At 31.3% G+C, this 25,882-nt stretch overlaps 2 protein-coding genes and 1 long non-coding RNA gene across 5 annotated transcripts; 1 reads left to right on the forward strand and 2 right to left on the reverse strand.

Moving 5' to 3' along the window:
- Positions 1 to 7,698: 7,698 nt before the first annotated feature.
- LOC103491786 (cytochrome P450 94B3) lies at positions 7,699 to 12,185 on the forward strand. The gene is made up of 3 exons (XM_008451876.3): positions 7,699 to 8,267; positions 9,694 to 9,992; positions 11,329 to 12,185. The coding sequence occupies exons 1-3, from the start codon at positions 7,755 to 7,757 to the stop codon at positions 12,032 to 12,034; spliced, it is 1,518 nt and encodes a 505-aa protein (XP_008450098.2). The 5' UTR covers positions 7,699 to 7,754; the 3' UTR covers positions 12,035 to 12,185.
- Positions 12,186 to 12,741: 556 nt separating this feature from the next.
- On the reverse strand, positions 12,742 to 15,859 carry LOC103491785 (SWI/SNF complex component SNF12 homolog). Of its 3 annotated transcripts, none has more exons than XM_008451874.3 (3): positions 15,662 to 15,859; positions 13,557 to 15,408; positions 12,742 to 13,158 (listed from the first exon to the last, which is right to left on the reverse strand). In XM_008451874.3, exons 2-3 carry the CDS (start codon positions 15,125 to 15,127, stop codon positions 13,086 to 13,088), a joined length of 1,644 nt encoding a protein of 547 aa, XP_008450096.1. In that variant the 5' UTR covers positions 15,128 to 15,408; positions 15,662 to 15,859; the 3' UTR covers positions 12,742 to 13,085. The 3 variants fall into 3 exon arrangements, with proteins under 3 accessions (XP_008450096.1, XP_008450097.1, XP_008450095.1); XM_008451875.3 differs by having other exon boundaries at positions 13,557 to 15,436; XM_008451873.3 differs by having other exon boundaries at positions 13,557 to 15,859.
- Positions 15,860 to 23,471: 7,612 nt separating this feature from the next.
- LOC127150072 (uncharacterized) lies at positions 23,472 to 23,970 on the reverse strand. The gene is made up of 2 exons (XR_007822019.1): positions 23,902 to 23,970; positions 23,472 to 23,821 (listed from the first exon to the last, which is right to left on the reverse strand). It is a non-coding gene; the product is annotated as an uncharacterized LOC127150072 (long non-coding RNA).
- Between the last annotated feature and the right edge of the window lie 1,912 nt (positions 23,971 to 25,882).

Genomic DNA, 25,882 nt, shown 5'->3' on the forward strand with positions numbered 1-25,882 from the left:
ATCATCATACCTGATGATGGGATAGAGGATCCATTGACCTATAAACAGGCAATGAATGATGTGGACTATGACCAATGGATCAAAGTCATGGACCTCGAAATGGAATCTATGTATTCCAATTCTGTCTAGACTCTAATAGATCAACCAAATGATGTAAAACCTATTGGTTGTAAATGGATCTACAAGACAAAACGAGACCAAGCTGGTAAAGTACAGACTTTCAAAGCTCGACTAGTGACAAAAGGTTACACACAAAAGGAGGGAATAGATTATGAAGAAACTTTCTCTCCTGTTGCCATGATAAATTCGATTAGAATACTCTTATCCATCGCCACTTTTTATGATTATGAAATTTGGCAGATGGATGTCAAGACCGCCTTTTTGAATGGAAATCTTGAAGAGAGTATCTATATGGTCCAACCAGAGGGGTTTATACAAAAGGGTCAAGAACAAAAGGTTTGTAAGCTTCAAAAATCCATTTATGAATTAAAACAAGCATCTAGATCCTGGAATATAAGATTTGATATTGCGGTCAAATCTTATAGCTTTGAACAAAATGTTGATGAACCTTGTGTTTACAAAAGGATCATCAATTCTACTGTAGCATTCTTAGTTCTGTATGTAGATGACATTCTACTCATTGGGAATGATGTAGGTCATCTAGCTGATATTAAGAAATGGCTAGCTGCAATTCCAAATGAAAGATTTGGAAAATGCACAATATGTTCTTGGTGTCCAAATAGTTCGGAACCGAAAAAAACAAAACACTAGTCATGTCTCAAACATCTTATATAGACAAAATGTTGTCAAGATACAAGATGCAGAATTCCAAAAAAGGTCTGTTGCCGTACAAATATGGAATTCATTTATCAAAAGAATAATGTCCAAAGACACCTTAAGAAGTTAAGGATATGAGCAACATTTTCCCTATGCTTCTGCAGTTGGGAGCCTGATGTATGCAATGTTATGTACTAGACCTGACATTTGCTATTCAGTGGGGATAATTAGTAGATATCAATCCAATCCTGTACGTGATCATTGGACAGCCGTTAAGAATATTCTAAAATACCTTAGAAGAATAAAAGACTACATGCTTGTGTATGGTTCTAAGGATCTGATCCTTACTGGATACACTGACTTCGATTTTCAAACTGATAAAGATGCTAGAAAGTCTACATCAGGATCAGTTTTCACTCTAAATGGAGGAGCAGTAATGTGGAGAAGCATAAAACAATCCTGTATTGCCGACTCCACTATGGAAGCTGAATACGTAGCTGCCTGTGAAGCAACAAAGGAAGCAGTATGACTTAAAAAGTTCTTAACAGATTTGGAAGTTGTTCCAAATATGCATCTGCCAATCACCTTATATTGTGACAACACTGGTGCAGTTGCAAATTCACAAGAACCTAGAAGTCATAAACGAGGAAAACACATTGAACGAAAGTACCATCTTATCAGGGAAATTGTACATCGAGGAGACGTTATAGTAACAAAAATTTCCTCCGAGCAAAACATGGCTGATCCGTTTACAAAAGCTCTCACGGCTAAAGTGTTTGAGAGCCACCTACATGGTTTAGTTCTGCGTGCTTTGTAAACTAGGACAAGTGAGAGACTTATTGGGATTATGCCCTAGTTTATATATGTTTATTGTACTCATATATATATACTCTTCTCTCATTATAAAATTCTAACTTACTTGGAGTTTTAGTCCAAGTGGGAGTTTGTTGAAATTTGTGTCCTAAAACTCATACTTTGTTATTTGATTCAATAAAATTTATTATTGAATGCTATAATCTTAAAACCAATAATTTTAACCTTCACATCTATTATAAATGAAATTGATTTTTAAAAATATATATAATATAATATCATAATTATATTATTACCACATTTATTATCTATTTTATAACTTCCATAACTAATATAATAAATAATCCAGATTTATATTTGTATTTAATATTATGATATCATTTATTGGAGAAATAATTTTAATATGATAAAATGTTGAATCTAATATGGTAATATTTATATTAAATAATTTCTACAAAGAAAATTGCAACATATGACAAAAAAAATTAGAAAAAAAGCAGCTCATAATGCCTCTTTTGTACATATTGCAAATATAAAAAATATGACAAGTAATTAGATATATCAGATGGCTATCAAAGAACCATCAAATGACTATTAGATGGTTATCAAAGAGTTATAAGATTGTTATCCACTTTTAAATTTGCTACTTTTGCAATTTAGAAAATGTAGTGACATTGACCATATTATCATACATTTTTTTTTGCTATTTTTGCGAACGCCCCTTTTTACAAATTGACTTTATTCAATTTCATTCGTAAAACAATTAGAGAAATCACCTTACATCTTTTCAGCGTTGTCCACGTTTTCACCGATTAGTTTTGACGTTTATTCAGTTTCATCTGTAACACAATTAGAGAAATCTCCTTCAACTAATCTTTTCACATTTCGTTCTCACGTTTTATACTTTTCATATACCTACATAATATACTATATATTTTTCATAATATACTATATATTTTCTCATATACTTTAATTTGTTGATCAGAAACTACATAATATACTATATATTTTTCATATACCCTAAAAAAATTTTGATGCATGAATTACATAATATACTATATATTTTTCATTTACCATAAAACATGAACTACGTAATATACTATATATTTTTCATATACTCTAACAAATTTTATATATAACACTTGCTCACCAGAAAAATTTGAAGGAGATGAATGGAATAAGAAAGAATGGACAAAGAGAGAGATCGGACGGAGGAAATAATTTTTTAACAAAAGCACCAAAAGAAAAATAATTAATTAAGAGGTAATTTTGATTATAAAATTATCATAATAGAATTAATCGCATACCATATTTACATAGGATATCTAATAAATGTAAATCTAAATTACATGCTATGGTCCACTTTCCTTATTTCATTTTTCTAAATGTAAATCTAAATTACATGCTATGGTCCACTTTCCTTATTTCATTTTTCTATTTTTTTAATTTATTATTAATAATAAAAATGGGTAGTTTGGTCTTCTGAGTTCTACATTCGTGTAAAATTGAAGTTCATTAGGACATCTACGAAATTTTGGTAACGTTAGGTTCAATTTGTAATGAGACACCCCTATTTAAGCTATAGTAGTAAAAACCCCTTTGTTATATTTATGAAAATTAACCAAAACCAAATCCATTTTTAACCAACTTTTAAAAGGCTAAATTAAAATTAATAATAAATAAATAAATGAATAAATGTTTATCAATGTTGTAGTTTGTTCAAGAAATATTTTTAAACTTTAAAAAAAAATTAAAATGTCCTTACACTTTTAACAAAGGGTTAAAAAAGAATACTCTTACTGTTAGTTTTTTCTATATATAGAAATCGTTCAATTTTTGTTTCAAAAATACCCACGAACTACTGCAAAATTTTATAAATACCCTTATACTTAAGAAAAAGTTTAAAAGTACTCTTATTGGTCCAAATTTCTCAACACCCAAAATAAAAACTAAAATCTTAAGCTAAATCATGATATTACACAAAAATTTAAAAAAAAATGAATCCTTAAAACATACTAAAACAATAATTAGTTAAATAAAAAAATTGTATTTGGCTATTAACACATTACACTATTAAACATACAACTTCGTTAAAAAAATTGAAGTCCTAAAATCTATGGGTGCTTGCATGCTTCCATTATTCTATTTATTTTTATTAGAATCAATATACCTCAAGAAAATGTGTAGTTTTAGTTATTTGTTTATAAGAAGAGAAAGAAAAAAAATAGAGTAAGATGATATTAACAGCTTGTGCTATACTACTAGTGTTTTTTTTTTTTTTTTAATTTTAAGAGTATTTTTAAAATTTTAAAATTTTAAAAGTTTACGGGCATGTTCAAATTAAAATTTTAGTGTGTGCTAAGTAGTATGTTTTAAGAAGAAATTTTTATTTTAGAATTTTGTGAGATTTTTTTAATTTAAATTTTATGTTTTAATTTAAATTTTGGTTGGTGAAAAAATTAATAGAAAAATTGAATCAATGAGATATATTTTTTAAATAGAATTTGAATGCTTTCTATTCAAAACTAATAATAATAGTATCTTTTTAATATTTTTAAAGTTGTATTTTCGACACATACTACAAAAACATCATTTATGATTTAAACATTTAAAAAATATCAAAACAATTGAATTCCACCCAACCACACAAAATGGATAGGAGAGGGTCATGGTTAGGTTGGAACCATACCAATGAATGTCTTCCATTAATTGCCGATGTCACTATTTAGTCATTGGGCGGTGAGAAAGACAAGTGGAAGGATGTGATCGTAGGGGTTGGATGGATCAGTGGGCCTAAACTTTTGGTTATATTTGTGATTAATGGAATTATTGTAGTTGCAGTTGGATTGTATTGTATTGTGTTGGAGAAAAGTTGTGTAGAAGTTGAAGTGAACCACAAACAATGAAGATGGTGGCCATAGGCATAGCAGGCAGAATCAGAAACTGCAGAGAATCACATTTCCATATCCAATCCAACCAATCAACGTGCTTCATACCCAAATTAGAAACTTTTTTTATTATTATATTGTCCTTATTATCATTTTATCTTTCCTTTTCTATTATATCTATTCTTCATTTACATCTTGTCGGCTTCACCAACTAGTTCAACATGCATCATTTAAATAATTGGTTTTCATGCCCTATCACAGAAAATTTTAAAAGGAAAAAAGAAAAAGAAAACTTACATAAATCTAACAAAACACCAAACTCTTCACGGCTGTACAACAAAGTTCATAAAGTTAGCCATTTTTTAAATATTTCATATTTGTCCTTCCATCTTTTTTTACCATTCGTCTTCCTCCTAGTATTTCTTTCATCATCTTCCTCTGGTAATTTCGTTTTTCTTTTTTCCTATTTTTTTTTCTGCAATTTCTTTCCATCATCTTTTTTAATTTTTTATTTTTTATTTACGTCATTTAATCTTTCCATCGTTTTTCTTTTTTTCCTCTTCTTTTTTTTTCGCTTTTCCATCGTCTTTATACTTTTCCTCTTCTTTTTTTTCGCTGCGATTTTTTTTCATCGTTTTTCTTCTTTTTCTTTTTTTTACGTCGTGTACAAAAAATAGCAAAATCTAAAAAATTGTGTATAAAGAATCTTGGAAAAAATCATTTAGATTGGAGTAGCCAAAGGTAAATTATCATGTAAAAAAGTGAACAATCATGTAAAAAAAATAAAAGATAATGTATAAAGAATTTGAAAAAAAAAATCATTTAAATTGGAGTAGCCAAATATAAACGATCGTGTAAAAAAAATAAAAGATAGTGTATAAAAAATCTTGAAAAAAATCATTTAGATTGGAGTAGCCAAATGTAAACGATCGTTTAAAAAAAAAAGTAAACGATCGAATAAAAAAATAAAAGATCGTGTGTAAATAATCTTGAAAAAAAATCATTTGGATTGGGGTAGCCATGTAAACGATCATGTAAAAAAAAAGTAAAAGATCATGTAAAAAAAAGTAGACGATCGTGTAAAGAAGTCTAAACAATCGTGTACCAAAAGAATTAAAAAAATCGTGTACCAAATTTTGAAAAAAAAAATTATTTAGGTTTGGGTCCCCAAATCTAAATGATCGTATAACCAAATTTAAACGTAACCAAATTAAACGATCGTGTTACAAAATTAAACGATGGATTTAAAAAGATAAATTGTAGTCATATCTAAACGATCGTGTATAAATTGTAGTAATATCTAGACAATCGCGTATAAATTGTAACAATATCTAAACGATCGCGTATCAAACAATAACCAAATATAAACGATCGCAAATATATTACGCGTGCATTATTGATGACGTAGTTGACGGGACATTTTTTATACTTTATACGGTGGGCCTCTGAGCTTTTTCCGTTTTTGGAATTGTTCTATAGAGTGTAAATATTTTACCGCTTTTTATATTTTTGAAAAGACCTAAAAAGGACACAAAGATTCATCTCAAAATTATCTATTAGCAGCGAACAAAATAACTTAGGTCCTTTTTCCTTTAAAAGATACCTAAGTTATTTTTTTAGAGTTAAGGTTTTTAGTCAAAGGGACAAGTAGCTATGGAAATTCATATCCCAGTAATAGGAATGACGAGGATGCACATCATCATTATTCAATCGATGATAAAAATGGTAGTATTTATAAAAATACAAATATTAACTAAGTACTGGACAAGTAGATTCACGCGACCTAACCTTAATGGTGTATTTGTATTTTAGGGAAGATGTCAGTCGTAAAATAATCGCAATAGTACATACTTTAAGTGGTGTTTGGCCATATAAAGTCTGATGCTTTATGTTAGTTTTTAGTACAAGAGTCGCCAATAATTTAGAGAAGAAATGAACTAATTTGATATGAAACTATTATATTCTATATTTAGTGATGCTAAACGTAGGGTTTGCTTCTTCATCCTTTAGGAAAAGGACTCATATTGCCTTCGTCTGTGAGACATAGACAACCAAGAATTGGAATGAGCCACATGGGTTGTCGTAGAGGGGCCTACCGAGAATAGGCTCCAAAGAATGGGGAAAAGTTGGCCTCAACCTTTGAGGCAAGCCAATTATTGAATCAAAACAACCCAATAATAATTGCTTTGTCTGCTCTCTTTAGCACCGTCCAAAAGGAAAGGGATCAAATCATCCAATTGTATCACTCACTCTTTATCCTCGTATTTGATTTTTTTTTAAAGGTGGTGTGATTAAATGGGGTAGAAAGATTTGAACCCAGAACCTCTACCAGCTGACCTAAGTTCATGCTGGTTCCTCATATTTGATTTACAAATTTGAAATATAATTATCCACGACAATAAAGATCAACAAATCAAAATGTTAACTAATTCCCTCTACTAAACTTTATACCTCTATTTGAGTTGAATAACAATAGAGAGTATCTGAACCAAAATCATAACGAGGGGTTATGAACTTAGAAAGTTTCCGTAGAATTTTCAACTTTTAGATAATACTTTAACCTAGGTGTGTGAGTATATTTTTTTAGATAATACTTTGACCTACGTTATGTTATGTAATTTTATCCTTTATATAGTTTATACTTTCATTCCATCTCAAATTTAGTTTCTTAAATTAAAAACATAATTTTTTTTGTTTATGAACATATGAAAGTAACAATTAATTTGGATATCCTAAACTTGAGTTGGTTACGACTTAACTTGTATAATTTCAAATAATTTAGTCCTCAACTTTAATAAATAACAATTTAGTCTTTCTATTTTACAATTTATGTCGATTAAGTCTCTATAATAAAACGTTCTATAAAAATTAAGTGTCGAAGTTTGTTACGTGATGACTAATCTTTTCATCTTCATAGTAGAGCTATTTGACGTTGCTCACTAAACTCGGTGGTTAATGATATTTAGGGATCGATCGGTGCTTTATGTTTAATTTGGAGAATTTATAAATAAATTTGATTTTCGATGGTCATTCTATCAACCTAAGGATAAGAAAATTTAGTAAACCGCACTAATCATTTTTCCAAAATTAAAAGTAATAAGATCAAAACTAATCAATATATTAAGCCAAAGTCTTCCAATCATATTATAAAAAGTAACACGTACACATACACATACACATGAAACTTGTTAATTATTTAATCATTTCTCTTTTTCCGAAGTCTTATTATATATATTTTTCCCAAATTTGCAAATCCAATAATATCAGTATCATTTCATGGGTATCATCATCTCCCTCTTCTCCATCTCTATTTTCCTTGTTCTCCTCTTCAGATTCCGCCCAGTACCCCCCGGCGACTTTTCTTCCCCGCCGACGTACCCTCTAATCGGTTGTCTCATCTCCTTCTACATTAACCGCAACCGCCTGTTGGATTGGTACACCGAGCTCTTGTCGGAATCCTCCACCGGCACTATCGTCATCCGCCGCCTCGGCTGTCGACGCACGGTGGTGACCGTGAACCCAGCTAACGTAGAGTATATTTTGACGACCCATTTCCATAATTTCCCCAAAGGCAAGCCTTTCACCGAGATCTTGAATGACTTTCTTGGCTGCGGCATTTTCAACGTGGACGGTGACCAATGGCGGACACAGCGTAAGCTGGCTAGCCATGAATTTAGTGCCAAGTCGCTTCAGGAATTTGTTGTCGAGACGTTGAAGTCAGAGGTTGAGATGCGGTTGTTGCCCGCCCTCGAGGCGTCGGCCCACAACGCTAAAGTCGTGGACTTACAGGTAATTAAGGGTGGAGCAAAGAAAGAAACAGGAGAGAGATGGCTGTCTATTATTTTGTTGGAAAATTATTTTAAATCTTCTAAAATTATTTTCAACTAATCTACCCAACAGTAGTTTACTACCCAACAGTAGTTTATCTCATTTATCGTCCTTCATGGTACATGATGATGGTATTTTGATATATTTTATAGATATTTTTGTTCATTTTTTCAAATTTATTTTTCTTCTCTTCTTCTAACATGATTTGCATTTTTCTCGAACAAAAGATTAGTTTGTTTAAAACACACTCCATGATATTAACGAACACGGTTTTGGTCTTGAGAAAAAAACTTATATGTGGCTTAATCTATTCTGGAACCTAAAATGCATCCGATTAAAGAAAATTTAGGTGTGACAATTTATTTTCTAAAAAATAAAAATACTAAAAAATTAATTTTATATAAAAGCAAATGGAGCATGGGATATTAAATATAGTAGTGTAGATGGCTGTCTAATAATCTTTGCTGTTTAGTTTAATTTACTTACTCTTGATGTCTTGCTTTTTTCTTATTTTTACAATAATCTTCATTTCTTTTGAATTTGGTCGAAAATTTAAAACAAAATCAAAGTTTAGAAATGAATTGTAGGGAAAAAAAAGTAGATAATAAAGTTTTATAATGATGTACACTTAATTTTCTCATGAATTAACAAAAACATATTAAAAATGAAATTTTAATTTTTTTATTGAAAGTTTTTCTATTAGAATACATTTACTCAACTAAGCTAATAATTAATGAGCAGTCATAAAATAATGATTGGGGAATATATTTTTATTGACATGGATTTGGAAGTGAATTTAGTTTACTATGAGTGGGAAAAATATATATGAAAAATATTATGGCATCTTCCTAAAAAAATTGGAGAACAAAAGAAAATTCTCTATTGTGAATATGTGAGAGAGTAAATTAAAACTTTTTAAACAACATATATAAATTAAAAATAATAATAATAAAAACTGATCAACAGACATTTTATATAATTCAATTTTTACTTTTTTTTCTCTCTCTCATCCTTCCTTTAAATCAAAACATCTAATTAAAAACATAAAATTTTCATCTCACTATAAAAAGAAACTTACTTAATTAGTAGATCATAGATCACATTGGTGTATTTTACCAAATAATCCAACGGCGTAGTTTGTCATTTACCAACATTTCTTACTTCTTTTTAAAATATTTATTATTTTTATTGTGCACCCACGGTAGACATTTCAATAAGTGAAAAATCAATATTAACAAGTGGTCAAGATCAGAAGAGATGACCTCCTAGGACTACACCTTTGATAGACTAATACACCATGTTAAATTAGCCATGACAAAAATGATTGAGCTGATTGAGTTTGATTTTTAATTATGTGGTCTAATAATTAGTAGCTATATCACTGAAGGATTTACTAAGAGGGTTTGCATTCCGAGTAATTTGTAAGATAGTTTTGGGGAGTGAAGATGAGACGATCTTTGCGCTTCAAAAGAGCTTTGAGGTGGCGTCGGAGGTGAGCGCCAGGCGAGCAATGGAGCCAATTTACGTGACATGGAAAATGAAGAGATGGCTTGGGGTTGGATCAGAACGGCGGTTGAAGAAGGAAGTAGCGGAGGTTCATCGGAAAGTGATGAACATAATTGACAAAAGAAGAAAGGAGGAGAAGATCCAGGATATCCATGACAGTACCCAAGATCTCTTGTCCAGGTAACCAACTACATAAATCATCAAATCATATATTAATACATATTATTTAACATATATATGCATTCTTTTCCTTTCTTTTCTTTTCTTTTCTTTTTTTCTTTATTATTATTATTATTATTATTATTATTATTATTATTATTATTATTATTATTATTATTATTATTATTATTATTTGGAGAAAAGAGTTCTCTCACGCTTTTTTATATATATAATATAGAAAGTAGATTGATGGGTTTTTTCATAGATGGCTTTTACGTTTTATTTTAAACTTTCATTGAAAATAAAAAAAAATTGGATTGTGTAATTAATAGCCATTTTTCGTAAGATATTTCCAAATAAGTAGATTTTGGTAGTGTCTACATTATAATTTTAGTTCACACAACCCATGTGTGATATATTCTAAGTTTTACATATTTATTAAACATGAAGTTAAAAATTTATATGGTTATCAGATCTAGTAGACCCAACACATACATGCTAGATCAATAATTTTTTAAATACGTTGAATTTGTTAAAAACCTACATAAAATTGGATATTTAAAGTCAATTTGATACTTCTCAAAGTCTAAACACCAAAAACTTTTTATAAAAAAGTCTAAACATCAAATAAAAAAAACTTCACAACTCCTTGATTGAACTAATAATTTCTCTTAAAAAACACAACTAGTCCATATATTAGTAATCAATTTAAAAAGATAAAAAAAAAAAAAGTAGTCTATTTTTTTTTTATTATTATTGTCTTGACAACAACAAAAAAAGCACATAAAACGACAACTATATTTTCTTTTAGTACAAATTGGAAGTAAGAACTTTTCGTTCTAGAACATTATTGGAGTTAAGATGAACAATATTCTTGTTACAACACCTATAAATACAACTTCTCAGGATTAAAATTCCCTCCAAGTATTAATTATCAATTTAGTCATTAAATTTGGAATGCTTTAATTTGATTTATCAAATTTCAAAATAAAGTTTTGAGAAAAAGACCATTTTAACCCTTATTGGTAATGAAACTTGCTTTTGTTTCAAAAGTCAAAATATAACTTACTAATAATAATACTCCCTCTTTCTTCATAAAATGAAGATTCCAATGCTAACTTTTTGCCTTGTAAACACTATTAGAAAAATGGTTAATTTTAAATGACGTTTTTGAAAATATTTACAAATATAAAAAAAATATCTTTTATCAGTAATACATTGAGATGGCTAACTAAATCTATCAAGATCTATCATTTATAAAATATATTTTTTTATATTTGTAAATATTTCCAACAATCGAGAAGAAACCTAAATATTATGCATGATGGAATGATGAACAAAATCTTCATTACGATAGGTTGATTAAAACCGAGCATGACGATGAGGAGATCAGAGACATGGTCATAAGCTTCATCATGGCAGGTCGAGACACAACTTCCGCTGCAATGACGTGGTTGTTTTGGCTACTCTGCATTCATCCCAACATAGAAAATCAATTAATAGAAGAGATAGACTTGACGTCAGTAAAATTGGACTACCAATCTCTGAAGGAGCTCAAATATCTCAAAGCATGCCTCTGTGAAACCATGAGAATGTATCCACCAGTCCCATGGGATTCAAAGCATGCCATTGCCGATGACTACTTGCCAGACGGTACTCTCGTCCGATCAGGAGATAGAGTGACATATTTCCCATACGGTATGGGTAGAATGGTGGCTTTGTGGGGGAAGGACCAATTCGAGTTCAAGCCAAGCCGATGGGTTGTCGAACAAGACGGGCGTGGGGGGCGGAGAACAGGGGTGAAATTGGTGAGTCCGTACAAGTTTCCCATATTTCAAGCTGGGCCAAGGGTGTGTTTGGGGAAGGAGATGGCCTTCCTTCAGATGAAGTACGTGGTGGCTTCTATTCTTAGCCAATTTAGAATCAAACCTGTTGCCGGCGATCACCCTGTGTTTGTGCCGCTGTTGACGGCACACATGGCCGGCGGCTTCAAGGTTTTCATTCAAAGGAGAGAGAAAGAGAGAGAGACAATTCAAAACAAACAAACAAAATCCCCAATATAAAACACAGTAAAGTAGAAGAGGCAAGTCAACAATTCCAACACTGAACTGACAGAACACAGCTAGGAAAATTTACATTCCACGTGTCAACACTTGATTGCTTAAATTCAGAAACCAAGAATACAAGATAGAATCAGAAAATCTAATTTCACTACTTTTATTTTCTTAGAAACAAATTTTGGGCATTCATATTCGTATTCCTAACATTCATAGTAATTATGAAATGAATAAAAAGAAAAATCTATAAACAAAGAACAAAAAGTCATCCAAAACAGTTGGATTTTTTTTTTCTTCTCTTTTCTTTTTGAAGATTCCTTGATAATAAATAAAAAGATAATAAAATAGCCTGAACTCACTTCAGGGGGACATGACTGAACCACCCTCATATCGGAGTCTCCAATCTCCCCTTTCAAAAAAGATCTCAGCATTTAAATAATTTGGAGAAAATCTTCTCATCAAATAAAAAATTCATTGGTTATTCATCTGTCACGTAAACATTGTTGATTTCTAAAAGATAATAGTATTAAATCGTTTCAAATTTAATCGAGAAATAGATCGATGAGCTCAATTACCTCTATTGCACCTTCAAATATCAAGAAGCATGATATTTGTTAAAAGATAATAATTGACAAACTACATGTTCAAGTTATGATTGTAAAATGTTCCAAGTGGAATTAACAAATCATCATGAACCTTCATCTTCACAAAGCTTTACCAGGAAAAAAAATTCTCAACTTTATATGGTTGCAGATTCTACTACAAGAAATATTCCATACTACAATAAAGGATGCACTAAGAAAACGACTATGAAGAAACCATATGTTGTCCATGAAGCATTGGCATCACCAGCTAATTGTTATGGCTTGGCTTGGACTAAAGAGCAATGTTTTGTGGAATTCACATACCATGTGCACTAATGAATCATTGGCATGGCATTGAAACCATCAGGTGTTTGCTACTAAACTAAAGGGTGTCATACATGTATCTTAGCACGCTAATCCAATGAAGCTCCCATCAAAAATTGGCAATCCATAGCAACTCAATAAGATCCCAGTCATGTACTTCCAGGTGCATCACTCCCTGTTGCTGGTTTTCGATTTATATACCGGATCACAGCATCTTCAACCCTGTTCAATCAACCATGAATTTAAGATCAAGCTCAAAATGGTTAAAGGACTAGATAGACTGGAAATCCCAATATTAGATTAATCCCTAATCCAATGAAATTTGTGTGAGGGCGCCAGTTAAAAGCTTAAAGAATAAACTCTTTTATTGAAAAAATAAAAGAAGGAACTATATACAGCAGAACTTTTGTCAATGATGCAAAGACAAAACAGCAACAGGGGAAGAGAGGAAGTTAGGAATATATTTTCTGGGTCAATTAACACACAGCAACCGTAAGAAACAAAAAGAGAGTTAGTTGTTAAGAAAAGAAAAAAGACGAAAGTCGTAAATCAATGAATTTGAAATGAGTAATACGATGATAAGAAACATAGAAAATATGTAAAATAGGCAACAAACGTACCATGGTTGATTGAAGAAATCTGATCGTCGCTCCTTTTCAGCATTTCGACTAGCTTCTCCTGCAAGAAGTTTTAGATCCTTGCTTTGAGATTCAATCAAGGCATCAATAAACTCCACTGGTGACTGACTGAACCCAAGGAAAAATGCACGTCTCCGGCGATGCTCGTGAATTTTCCTTATAGCTGTACAAATTGCTTCATCACATGCATCAATCTCCTTGTTCTTCTCTGCATTGGCTAATAGAGCAGACAATTCCCGGTGAATTGGGAAAGGCACATCAACCAACACATCGTAGCATGCTGTACCTGCTGGACTATTCCCTGAAAGCTTAACCTTATGTTCCAGATGTATAGGCTGTGGAGGAAACAAGTGTTGTGATATTCTCTGTGATACCATGGTGAATTTCAATTTGTCTTCACCAAATACCTTCTGGAGAGGTGGATCACAGTGAAAGAAAGATGGATCATTGGGATTCTGAAGTTTCCTAGCCTTTACATAATGCCAGATAGCTGCTATTATTCTTGGGCGAGTATCAACTTCGATACCAAGAACTTCCATCAAAGCAGGCGACAACTTGAATTTCTCTGGAATATAATTCATTTCTAACCGAATGTTAACTGAAAATTCTTTATCCCCTTTTCTCTTCACCTCAAAGCCCTCATGAGGTGCAGGTGATCGAGCATTCTCCCATACTATGATGTGACTATCTGGATATAGCCTTTGGTCCAAGGAAATGGTTACTCTCTTGAAGAAAGATGAAAATTTTGGGTACAAAGGGTTTGATCTTTGTACCACTCCAGGATGATCAGGATCTATCCCATCTTCCAAAATCCTGCCTATTATCTTAAGAGTCCAGGTAGGAGGATCAGCATTTAGCTTTTTGGGTATTGTGTTAACTTGATTTGCAAATGTGTTGAAGACATAAATTCGAAGAGTTTTCTGAATGCAAGGTGGGTTTTTAAGCGCCTCATGGATGTCAACTTTCTTTCTTGCGAGAGCAGCATCAACACGAGACTCAAACTCAAGCAGCTGAGTGTAGAGAGCAGATTCAGGCAAGATTGCAGCAACTTTATCTTGAAGCTGCTTCTCAGGCAGCTTCTGCTTCTTTTTACGAGCCGCAGGTGTGATTTCCATTGTTTTCAATGGTGAAAAAGTGGTACCAGGAGAAAGAATAGGAGGGCGAACTGGTGGCTTTTGAGGAATTCGCTTCACACCTGCAAGGCCAGGAGTGGAAAATCCTGGGGAAGGCGAACCCACGTTCCCACCACCAACATTTTGACTCTGAGTTAGGGACAGCCCTTGAGCTTGTAACTGAGCTTGAAACTGGGCGTGAGCTGCCTGTGCTTGAGCTTGGGCATGAGCGTGAGCCTTGTACTGAGCTTGAGCAAGAACCTGAGCAGTGGACAGCGGAAATGGATTTTGAAACCCAGCTCCTAATTGAGCTTGAGCTTGCGGCTGAGAAAATGATGTGGAATTTGCTGCCATAGATGGTGGAACCATCCCCGAATTTCCAAAAGGCGACGAAGAAGCCCCTCCAAGGGTCTTCGGCGGGTTATTATTGTTCATAGACATCACTATCTAACCAATTACTCTAACCAGAACAGTTACAAACCAACAAAATCTAAAAAGTCTACTCTAGCATTGCCTCCTCAAGTCCAGCCAGAAAAAGCTCAAAAACCCACCCCCCAAACAATCAAGCGTATCTCAACTTTTGATCCAATAGAGACAAAACAACAGGAAGAAGAAAAATACCTAGCAGTAAAAAAATCCCAGCTTCTTCGAAGAAATAGAGCAGGAGCAGCAGAACCCAAGTCTCAAAATTCCAGCAAACGGAGTCAAGCGTGGCGAAAACCCTAACATTACATCGAGACGTCAAAAACCCTAACCCAAAACACAGAGTCCGCAAGAGGTGAAACGATGAGAATCATGACGGAAATCGATCAAATTATAGGACCCACATTACAGAAACGAAAGGGGAGGTCGGATTCAGGGGTTTGGGGATGAAATTCAAGAAAGAAAAAACAGAATGGGTCAAAATTAAAATTGAGAATATATATATAGAGAGAGAGAGAGAAAGAGGGAAGTGGAGTGAATAGAAGGGCTTACAGTCAGAGACGAAGGAAGTGAGTAGAAGCGGAGCTCTCTTCTGTTAGCTAAGAACATAAACAGAATGAAATGGCGGAAAAGTGAGAGAAGCGAGAGAAGAAAGAGAGGACGCTTTCCCAATGGCTTCCCTCTTCTCACAGTATTTCTCTGTTTTCTCTATACAACCAAAATTTGATTATTTTCCTTTTTCTTTTTTTTTTTTTTTTTCTTCGCTCAATTAAATTGAAGAATAATGAAATTTTGAAGGCTAAAATTCTCCATCGGCTCGGGTTCCGACCCATTGGGTTAATATACCGTACCGGCCTGATTTTTTTTTTTTTTTCATTTTCATTTTCATTTTTTAATTTTTAATTTTATTTTTATATCTACTAGATTAAAGGTACATTAGGATTAAGAATATTCTACTCATTTTTTTATTTTTATTTCTCTTGCTTTGCTCTCTCATTCCTTCTATCTCACTATTTTTTACTCTCTCAAGATTATTATATATTTTACAAATTTTAATTATGTCACCAGAAAAATATCAAATGAATTCTGTTCATATATATCTTTAAAGATTTGGTTTAATTAAAAAGTTAGATGAAAATTTGCGTAACATTAAAAATTAAAAGATTGTAATATCATTTATGAAAAATTAACTTGACAAAGGATATTTAACGACCATCAAATCAATTTTCATCTTTTAATTTGAAACAAGTTAGTGAAATTATAGTTTTATACAACAAATTCAAAATTTTAAAAAGTAAAATAATAATTTTCTAAAGTTTTAAAGAAGGTTAATAATATTACTATCATATTAGAATCAAAATTATTAAAATTTAAATGAACAAAACTTATAATCTAAGTAAAATATATATAAAGTTTAGAAGTTTAAATACAATTTTTGAAAACCTAAATAGTATAAACAAATATGTGAATTGAATTAACTAAAATAGCATTTAAACATTCTTAGTCCTATTTTCACTTTTTATTTTTACAAGATTCTCAAAGGTGATCTCATGCTCTCCGAACGGTCATAGATTGTGATTAACTCAATATTATCATTACATATTATGAATTAAATTCCTTGATTTATTTAATGGTAATTTTTTATCATTAATTGTTGTTTTCATGAAAAAAAGAAAATATTATTATTTGAGTTTTTTTTAGCATTTATGTTTGTTGGTCCTTCCTCTGTCAAATTCCTAATACGAGCACCAATTAGTTGCTCGTGGTAATGGAAATTCTAGTTTGAAGCAAAATTTATTAAATGAACATCCTAATTAACCAAATTTGATAAATGTTGTAACCATACTTGGGAGCTAGTTAGTCTTCCATTAGGAAGTAAACCACTTGGTTGCAAATGGATTTTCAAATGAAAAATGAAGATCGATGGGTCAATATATAAATATAAGGCAAGACTTGTTGTCAAAGGTTACAAGCAACAAGAAGGACTTGACTATTTCAATACATACTCACCAGTTACTAAAATTACTTCCATTCACATGCTCATAGCAATATCAGCTATGCATGGATTTGAGATGCATTAGATGGATGTCAAAATGACATTTTTAAACGGTGAGTTAAATGAAGAGGTCTACATGTAACAACCCGAAGGGTTTGTTTCCCCCAGTCAAGAAAAGAAAGTTTGCAAATTAATTAGGTTTCTTTATGGACTAAAACAAGCACCAAGACAATGGCAAGAAAAATTTGATAGTGTAATGATGGCCAATGGGTTTAAAATCAATGACTGTGACAAATTTGTATATGTCAAAAGCAATAAGAATAACCATGTCATTGTGTGCCTGTATATTGACGATATGCTAATTATAGATGGCTATATCAACATTATTAAGACTACCAAACAAATGTTGGCCAATAAATTTGAGATGAAACACATGAGTGTCGCAAATGTTATTCTAGGTATTAAAATTTCTAGAACCCCACAAGGGTTAGTGCTGTCTTAATCACATTATGTTGATATAATGTTGACGAAATATAAAAATCATGACATTGTGGTTGCAAAGACCCCAATTGATGCTAGTCTCCATTTAGGTAAAAAATAATGGAGATAGTATAGCACAATTAGAATACTCTCACATCATTGGTATTTTAATGTACATCATGAGTTGTACACGTCCTGATATAGCGTATGTTGTAAGTAAGTTAAGTCGCTATACAAGTAATCTAGGTCAAGATCATTGGAAAGCTATCTTCAGAATTTTGGGATACTTAAAGCATACTAAAAATTATGATCACACTATACTCACTATCCTACTATACTTGAAGGCTATAGTGATGCCAACTGGATATCGAGCACTAAAGACTCCAAATTCACAAGTGGTTATGTTTTAACCCTTGGAGGCGAGACTGTATCTTGGAAATCTTCCAAACAAACATGTATAGCACGATCCACAATGGAATTTGAATTTATAGCTCTAGACAAGGTTGGAGAAGAAGCAGAATGACTTCGAAATTTTTTGAAAGATATTCCCAACTGGTCTAAACTGGTACCTGAAATATGTATACATAGTGATAGTCAGGCAACTATTGGAAACACACAGAATATTATATATAATGGTAAGTCTCGATATATACGATGGAGACATAACAATCAGACAACTACTCTCTAGTGAAATTATCACAATTGACTTTGTGAGGTCAAAAGATAATATTGCAGATCCACTTACTAAAGGCCTAATTAAGAAGTTGGTTGAAAGTTCATAAAAAAGAATGAGATTAAAGCCTATAATATGAAGTTACCTAGAGAGGCAACCTAACCTAGTTGACTGAAAATCCCAAGATATAGGTTCAATGGGAAAACCGATCTCTAGATAACATAATGAGCACTGCATTAAAATCTTTCACCCATTCTATGAATGATGAGATAGTGCTAGTATGATTTTAGGGTAAGCATCATGCTTTTAATAATTTCTGTAAGTGATAATTATTAATAAAAAAAAATAGCATATACGATGTTCTGTACAATAATCATCTATGTGAGTGTGAAGCGGCCGCTTCTATGAGAATTTTAAGGTGAATTCTCTAAACTCATGAGACTAGGCAGTGTTCAAGGTCAAAATGAACACAATCATGAGAAAAAACTTTGTTATAATGAGAAGTTGTGGGATATCTATTGTTTTAGCTTCTATGAGAATTTTAAGGTGAATTCTCTAAACTCATGAGACCAGACGGTGTTAATGGTCAAAACGAACACAATCACAAGAAAAAACTTTGTTATAATGAGAAGTTGTGGGATATCTATTGTTTTAGTTTACTCTAGAACGGTTGACAGTTCAAGGCATCATGTCCACTAATTAACCAAGTAAACTTGATTGATGTTCGCTAGGGAAAGTTCAAAGTTTATACTACTTATCCTCATGCAAGCTCTCTATTGGAGAAATACGGAATGCTTATTTTCTCTCATTTGTCAACTTACCATTTATGGGGGTTGCTAAAATAAATGATTATTATTTGTGTTTCTTCATGAATGGATGCATCATGAATAGATGCATCATGAGTAGATGCATAACTTCATGAAAACTAATAACTATTTGTGTTTCTTCATACATGAAAAAACACAAATAGTTATTTTCATGAATGAAATTCAAAATTATAAAAGAACATTTTTATATATATATATATATATATATATGACCCAAAGAGGATTTTCATGTGAAAATCAAATAATAATAATTAATTGATATTAATTTATTAATTGATCAGACTTTCTTCATTCACAGATATAAAAATCTCACAAATATGGAAGTTATTAAAAATTCCATGTCATATGAATTTTGAAACTCCTTAAATAATAATATCTTGGTTTTAAAAAGTAAAATCTCGTGAAACAAAAACAAAATATTAAATTTCTAATTGAAATCTAATGCTAATGTTTGTTTTACAAACCGACCATAAAGATGTTTTAGTTTTATGTCATTTATTTCTTCATGTTGAACTTAAACATCAATTTTGTTTGGTTTTGTGGTTCTATGTATCCGTAATTCCATTTGGAATTTAGGGATATACTACTGATGGATTTGATTCAAGGTAATGGCTTTGGGGAAGTTGTCTTTCACAAGATACTATCTTCTAAACAACTTCTTAGAACCTTTGCATTAAAAGACATAATTATGCAATCAAGTGGTTAAATGAATATGATAGAAGATGTTTTTATTATTCTAGGATGAAAAGAGCTACATTCCTAAGGTTTGACGAATCTTTAAAATCTAAAACAAATTTGAAAACATCTAGTTATTTCACCATTCAAGAAAAACTTGTTATATTTTATTAATGAAAGATTTAGAGGAAATGCCTAATTTGCCTACGAAATTTCACAAATACCCTATATTTGTATTTTTTTTTATGAATAGGAATTCTGTTATTTTTAGGACGATTTTATCCTTATGATTAGCATTAATTATATATCAATTTCGAAAATAAGAATTAATTATTTCCTTAATTACATTATTGTTATCATAATTGTCTAAATTATTATTTCCTTAATTAATAAGCAATGATTCAAAATTCGTTTCCTTGCGAAATGCATTTTAATTAATATCAAATAATATATATTTTAATATGAAAATATTATTCAAAATTAGTTTTCTTAATTTCGTTTTTCTTTCGCCGTCTTCCGCTCACCAATTCAATTTCTTCTCTGTCGTAAATTTATTCCATAGCCGGTAATCCTCCACCGCAAAAACTTCTTATTCTTCCACTGCCTTCACATATATCTGGTTCGTTCTATTCCTCAATTCCTCTAATGTTTTGTACTCCATTAAATCATCGTATTCCTAGAATGTCTAACATTATATTCCCGACGATGTATTTTAGACATATAAGTTCCGATACAGTAGATATTTATCTTCTATGTTTTTGTAAATATCTACCCCTTCATATTTATATCAATATACATAAATTGTCATACATTTATTAAGGATCATGATATATACCCCTTATTATTTACCAATACATACATTTGAACATTTAGTAATAGATTCATATATTTATAATATGTTTGTTAGAATGGCCAGAATTGCAGTCTACTTCAATGATTTTTTCAATGAATCGCACAATTACGTTAGTTTTAGTGTGTATGAGATTACAGTTAATGAACATATGTGATATAAAGAATTGTACACTAGCCTTAGATCCAAGTTGGGCAGTATTATTAATATGAACAATATTGATATATACCTTTGCCTAGGTCCTACAGAATATGTTAAGAATGATTTAGCTATAACAAATGATAATGATGTTAAATGGGTTTACCATATAATAACATCGAGTGTTGAACGTCATATTGCCCTTATTGTTCATTTTGTTGGCTCTTTATCTATTTGTTTGGGTTCATCGTCGTCTAGTTCTTTTCAAACTCAAATCCATGATGATGGGGGTCGATTTTTTTAAAACTATATATGTCTAAGGTAGATTCTAATTTTGCATTGAAAGTCCAGGATATGTTTGCAACCAAATCTTTGTTCAAACAGTGCGTACAAGTCATTGCTCTTAGAGACAATTTTCAATATGTTACTGTGAAATTAAACAAGGAAGTTATGATTTTGCAATGCGCCATTGAAAATTGCAAATGGTCCTTGCGTGCTTCTTGTTGTATTCATGGGGATAGATCATTATGGATTCTTACTAGGTTTGATTCTAAACATACATGTTCAGTAGATGTTTCATTAACCGAACAAAGACAAGCCACCTTTACTGTTATCAATGACCTAATTAAGAACAAAATATCTTCGATTGGTTCTGAATTGTCAACTCTCAAAGATATAGTTCCTTTCATTCATATTGAACATGGTTAAGTATATCCTACCAAAAAGCATGGCATGCTCGTGAGGCTGCGTTGGATGATATTCGCGAATCTCCAAAGGACTCCTACAAGATGCTACCTAAATTTGCATACATATTGAAACTCAACAACCCAGGTATATTAGCAATATACTTGGTCATTAATTTTATGGTGGTATGCTCTGATTTTTTTTATATTCTAGGTTTTGTTGTTGAATACAAAGTTGATGTCAATGGTAGATTTCTTTACTTATTCATGCTTCCATCTTTTGTTGGCAACATTGTCATCCAGTCATTTTGTTGATAAAACAAGTATGAAGAATAAGTACGGTGGTACTTTGTTAACTACTTCAACACCTGATGCCAATGATCAAATTTTTCCACTAGCCTTTTATGTTTTCGATTCTGAGAATGATTCCTTATAGACCTGGTTTTGCAACCAACTGAAGAGAATTATAAGTGGCAAGAATGAGGTTGTCATAGTATCTGATAGGCATAAAAGTATATGCAAAGTCATAGAAGTAGTATTTTCCAACGTTTTACATTGCATGTGCCTTGTTCATTTACTTAGGAACCTAAAGTTGAAGAATAAAAGAATAGTCGATATTGTATTTCATGCATGTGGGAAGGTATTTAATATTGTAGACTTCAAATACTAAATGTGTTTGTTGGAATCGTTTGCCTCTGGTATACATGAGGAGCTTGAATCCATTGGTTTTGTTAAGTGGTCTTGCCTATTCACAACGTAGGAGATATAATGTCATGACCACTAATATATCCGAGGGTTTGAATTCTGTGATGCTGAAGGCTAGGGAGTTAGCAATATGTTCAATGCTTGAGGTTTTGCGAATGATGTTGCAAAGATGGTTTTTTGAACGAAGAAATGAAGTTGATTATCAAGTGAATGATTTTACCAAAACCATTGAAGGTATATTAAAGGAACAGATTGAACGTAGTCGATCAATGAAGGTATGCTCAATTTATTTCAACTTACGCATGCTTAATATACATCACCATTTTTCATATATACATTATATAATTCTTTTATATATTTGCAATGTAGGTTAATTCGGCTAATAACATGAAATACTAGGTCATAGATAGAACCTCCTAATATGTTATTTACTTACCTACGAAGGTTTGTAGTTGCAGGATGTGAGATATATTGGAAATACCTTGTGCGCATGCATATGTTGTTTTGACCATGAAACATTTATCAATTAAGTCATATGTCTCATCCCTTTACTTGAATAGCACTTTGAGTTTAATATATAAAGAAGTAATAAATCCCTTAGGCGATCATCGTCAATGGCAAATACCTGATGATATTATGTCCATTGTCATCCTTCCACCTAATGTAAAACGTGTTGTTGGTCGACCGAAGAAGATCAGAATTCCTTCAAGAATGGAGTTCAAGAGACACGTTAAATGTGACCGTTGTGGACGTGTCGGTCATAACCGCAAGAGATACAAGTTTTCTTTATTGAACTAGATTGTTCTTGATTTATTATGTTTTATATTTATAATTATATTTTTTATATTATAATGTTGTTAAAATTTTAATTTCAATATACACGTATCCTCAATTTTATGTTTAGAAAAAAAATCCATATGTCTAGAATTATCTTTACATTATTTTCCTTACTTATCTAATCTTATATACTTCATATTATTGAAAATATACAATGCAACATTTTCCTATTTTTCAACCACATGATATTCTTTCCATTTTAATGTATAACAAATTATATACACAATATTATTACATATATAGGAAAAATATTATACAGAACATTCCAAATTATTTTTTTGTATATGCACTAATTTCCTTAAAATTCCATATTTCTAAATGATATATACATTATTTGCCTTAGTTTTCTATATCAAACTTTGCATTTCAAAATCATATAGGTAATAATATTGTAAATATACTTAACATAAACATTTTATCATAGTTTCCATTTTAGTTAACTTGAAATTATAATGTATAATAACCTGATATACACCATATTATTTAATATATACCATCTCAGTCAAAAAGTCTATTATCATATTACTACCGTCCAAATTTTCCTGCAAATAACATAATCCAAATTGCTAGATTCTAAATTTCAAAGTTGTTCCTTCAAATCCAAATCTCAAAAGTTGTTCTTTATTTTTTTTTTAGTTATTAGCAAACACAATGTTCTACCGTCCTTGAGAGAGCAATTTAAAACTTGGTGATTCAAATCCTTGACTATTCAACTGTATTTTTTTCTTCTTTGGCCTTGTCGAACCAAATTTCGTTGTGAATGACGATTTCAATATCCTAGAAGGTAAATTTCCTCTCCTCATGCTCTTTCTCACTGCTTGTTGATAAGCAATATCTTTACCTCTAGCCTATTATTCCAGTGAAGAATTAGTAATGTACATTATCAATATGACGACATACATATGATCAACATTTGAAATATACATACAGTAATTGTAGCAGTCTTAACAGCTACAGGTCTTTGAGCAAGTCTTTTTTCCAAATTTTTCTTCTACATAAAACACATAAGGCGTAATTTATAATAATTTCAAACTACATATATATTAAAAAATAATAACTATAATGACTTAATTACTTACCTTCACATACATACATACATACATACATAAATCATAATATAGAGATGAATAGAAATTCACCTGTTGATTATTCTCATCCCTATCAACTTCACCTCCATCATTCTCATTATTTCTACCCCTTTCACCTCCATCATTATTGTCATCCCCTTGTATGGTTTCATTATTTTCCACTGTTTCCCTTTCCTTCTTTTTCAACATATTTTTTAGACATTCGACCTCCAGAATAAGTTTGTCCAATTTCATGTTTAAACATTGATTGTTGGCCATCATTATTTCTTGAAATTTGAGGAAGTATTCAAGAACTTCCTCATTGGATTGCTTAGGTTGTCATGAGCATTCACCTCGCTAAAATCTTTCATCAGTTTCTTCTCTCATTTTCGTTTCATGGAACATGCTTCGTTCCACAAAATCATCCTCAGAAAACATTGTCTTGTATTGGAACTATTTCAGAAATTACATTCAGATATGAGTTTATATTATATGCATATACATATAAAATATTATCAGTAAGTATAAAATATACAGTTCCTATCAAACATGTCCATGGTTGAAGACCCTTTCTGCCAGTTCTTTCTATTCTGGGTGGCTGTCAACTACGTAGTTCAGCATGCATATCTTATTATCATCAATTCTTTGTGCACAAAATATTGAAGGACCGGTCAACAGTGGGATGCACTCATACATCCATACTAATAAAGAGTAAGCAAAACCATAAATTTCAACAGATAGGGCAGAAGGGTTTTTTATAGATTTTTTTAATAAAATCGATCAGCACATTATACCCTATCCTTCCCCATGGATAAGCATCAAACTGTTGTTTATCATCTAGTAGTTTGATGTGTTCCAAATCATATCTAGTGGTGAATTGTTTTTCAAGGAGGAAATTCTCTAAGAATTATATTTTTGCCATTTTTATTTTATCTTCCTCATTAAGTTTTTTTGATTCATTAAATAAAAATGAGACTCTTGACCTCGGTAGAGGATCTTCATTCTTGAAGTACTTGAAAAGAAATTTTTCCTTCACCTTAGAATTATCTACGGTTGGCAATGGATCACAATTCAAACCGGTTATTGCCTCGAATTCCCTAATGCCAAATTTGGATATAGTTCCTTCAAAGTTAAACCACAACTAATCATCCTTCGTCAATGTACATCCGATTATGTAGTACAGGAGTCGGCTCTGGATTTTAGAGAATTTGAGGTCTAGAAAACTACCAAAAGTCATATATCTAAATACTTCTATTCCCCTACTATTTAATTTTATTTTTATATTTCTAATTACGTCTAATCTTGCATAAATATTTAATTTTTGCACTCTTGACTATTGATTTCTTTTTAGGATCAATGATGAACCCCACCCACATAATTTCAAAGACAATATCATTATATGTATACTTAATATATACTATTAAATTACATTACCAAAAGTATATTTTAATAACTTAATGACTATCTCATAATCTTCCCCTACGTCGGCTGTTTTTTTTTTCTTTCTTTTCTCCTGAGTCGATTTCTGAATCAATATTAGTAAATATACATTTTATATACATAAGATCATTTGTTAGTGATAACTAACTGCACTTTACTCAACTAAATTATTATATATACATATATTTTATATATCTTTTTAATTGATTTTCTTGCTCATTTCTTCACATTAGTATTTTCTTGTTCGACCTCTTCTTTCTTATCACTTTTTTTTTTTTATCTTCCTACTATTATCCTTCTTCTGTTCCCTTGCTTTCACCACTTTCTTTAACTTTCTCTTCTTAGATACCCACATTTTGTATAAACAATAAAAAACTTATAGTAATAATGATAGTTTCTTAC

Source organism: Cucumis melo, chromosome 6 (assembly GCF_025177605.1).
Source record: "Cucumis melo cultivar AY chromosome 6, USDA_Cmelo_AY_1.0, whole genome shotgun sequence".
In the NCBI taxonomy this organism is placed as follows: domain Eukaryota; kingdom Viridiplantae; phylum Streptophyta; class Magnoliopsida; order Cucurbitales; family Cucurbitaceae; genus Cucumis; species Cucumis melo.

Excerpts from the sequence above, each read along its gene's own strand:
- LOC103491786 (XM_008451876.3), top strand. The coding sequence starts at position 7,755 with ATGGGTATCATCATCTCCCTCTTCTCCATCTCTATTTTCCTTGTTCTC. Across the intron at positions 8,268-9,693 it reads CTAAAGTCGTGGACTTACAG|GATTTACTAAGAGGGTTTGC; the intron begins GTAATTAAGGGT and ends ATATCACTGAAG. Across the intron at positions 9,993-11,328 it reads ACCCAAGATCTCTTGTCCAG|GTTGATTAAAACCGAGCATG; the intron begins GTAACCAACTAC and ends TCATTACGATAG.
- LOC103491785 (XM_008451874.3), bottom strand. The coding sequence starts at position 15,127 with ATGTCTATGAACAATAATAACCCGCCGAAGACCCTTGGAGGGGCTTCT. Across the intron at positions 13,159-13,556 it reads GATTTCTTCAATCAACCATG|GGTTGAAGATGCTGTGATCC; the intron begins GTACGTTTGTTG and ends TTGATTGAACAG.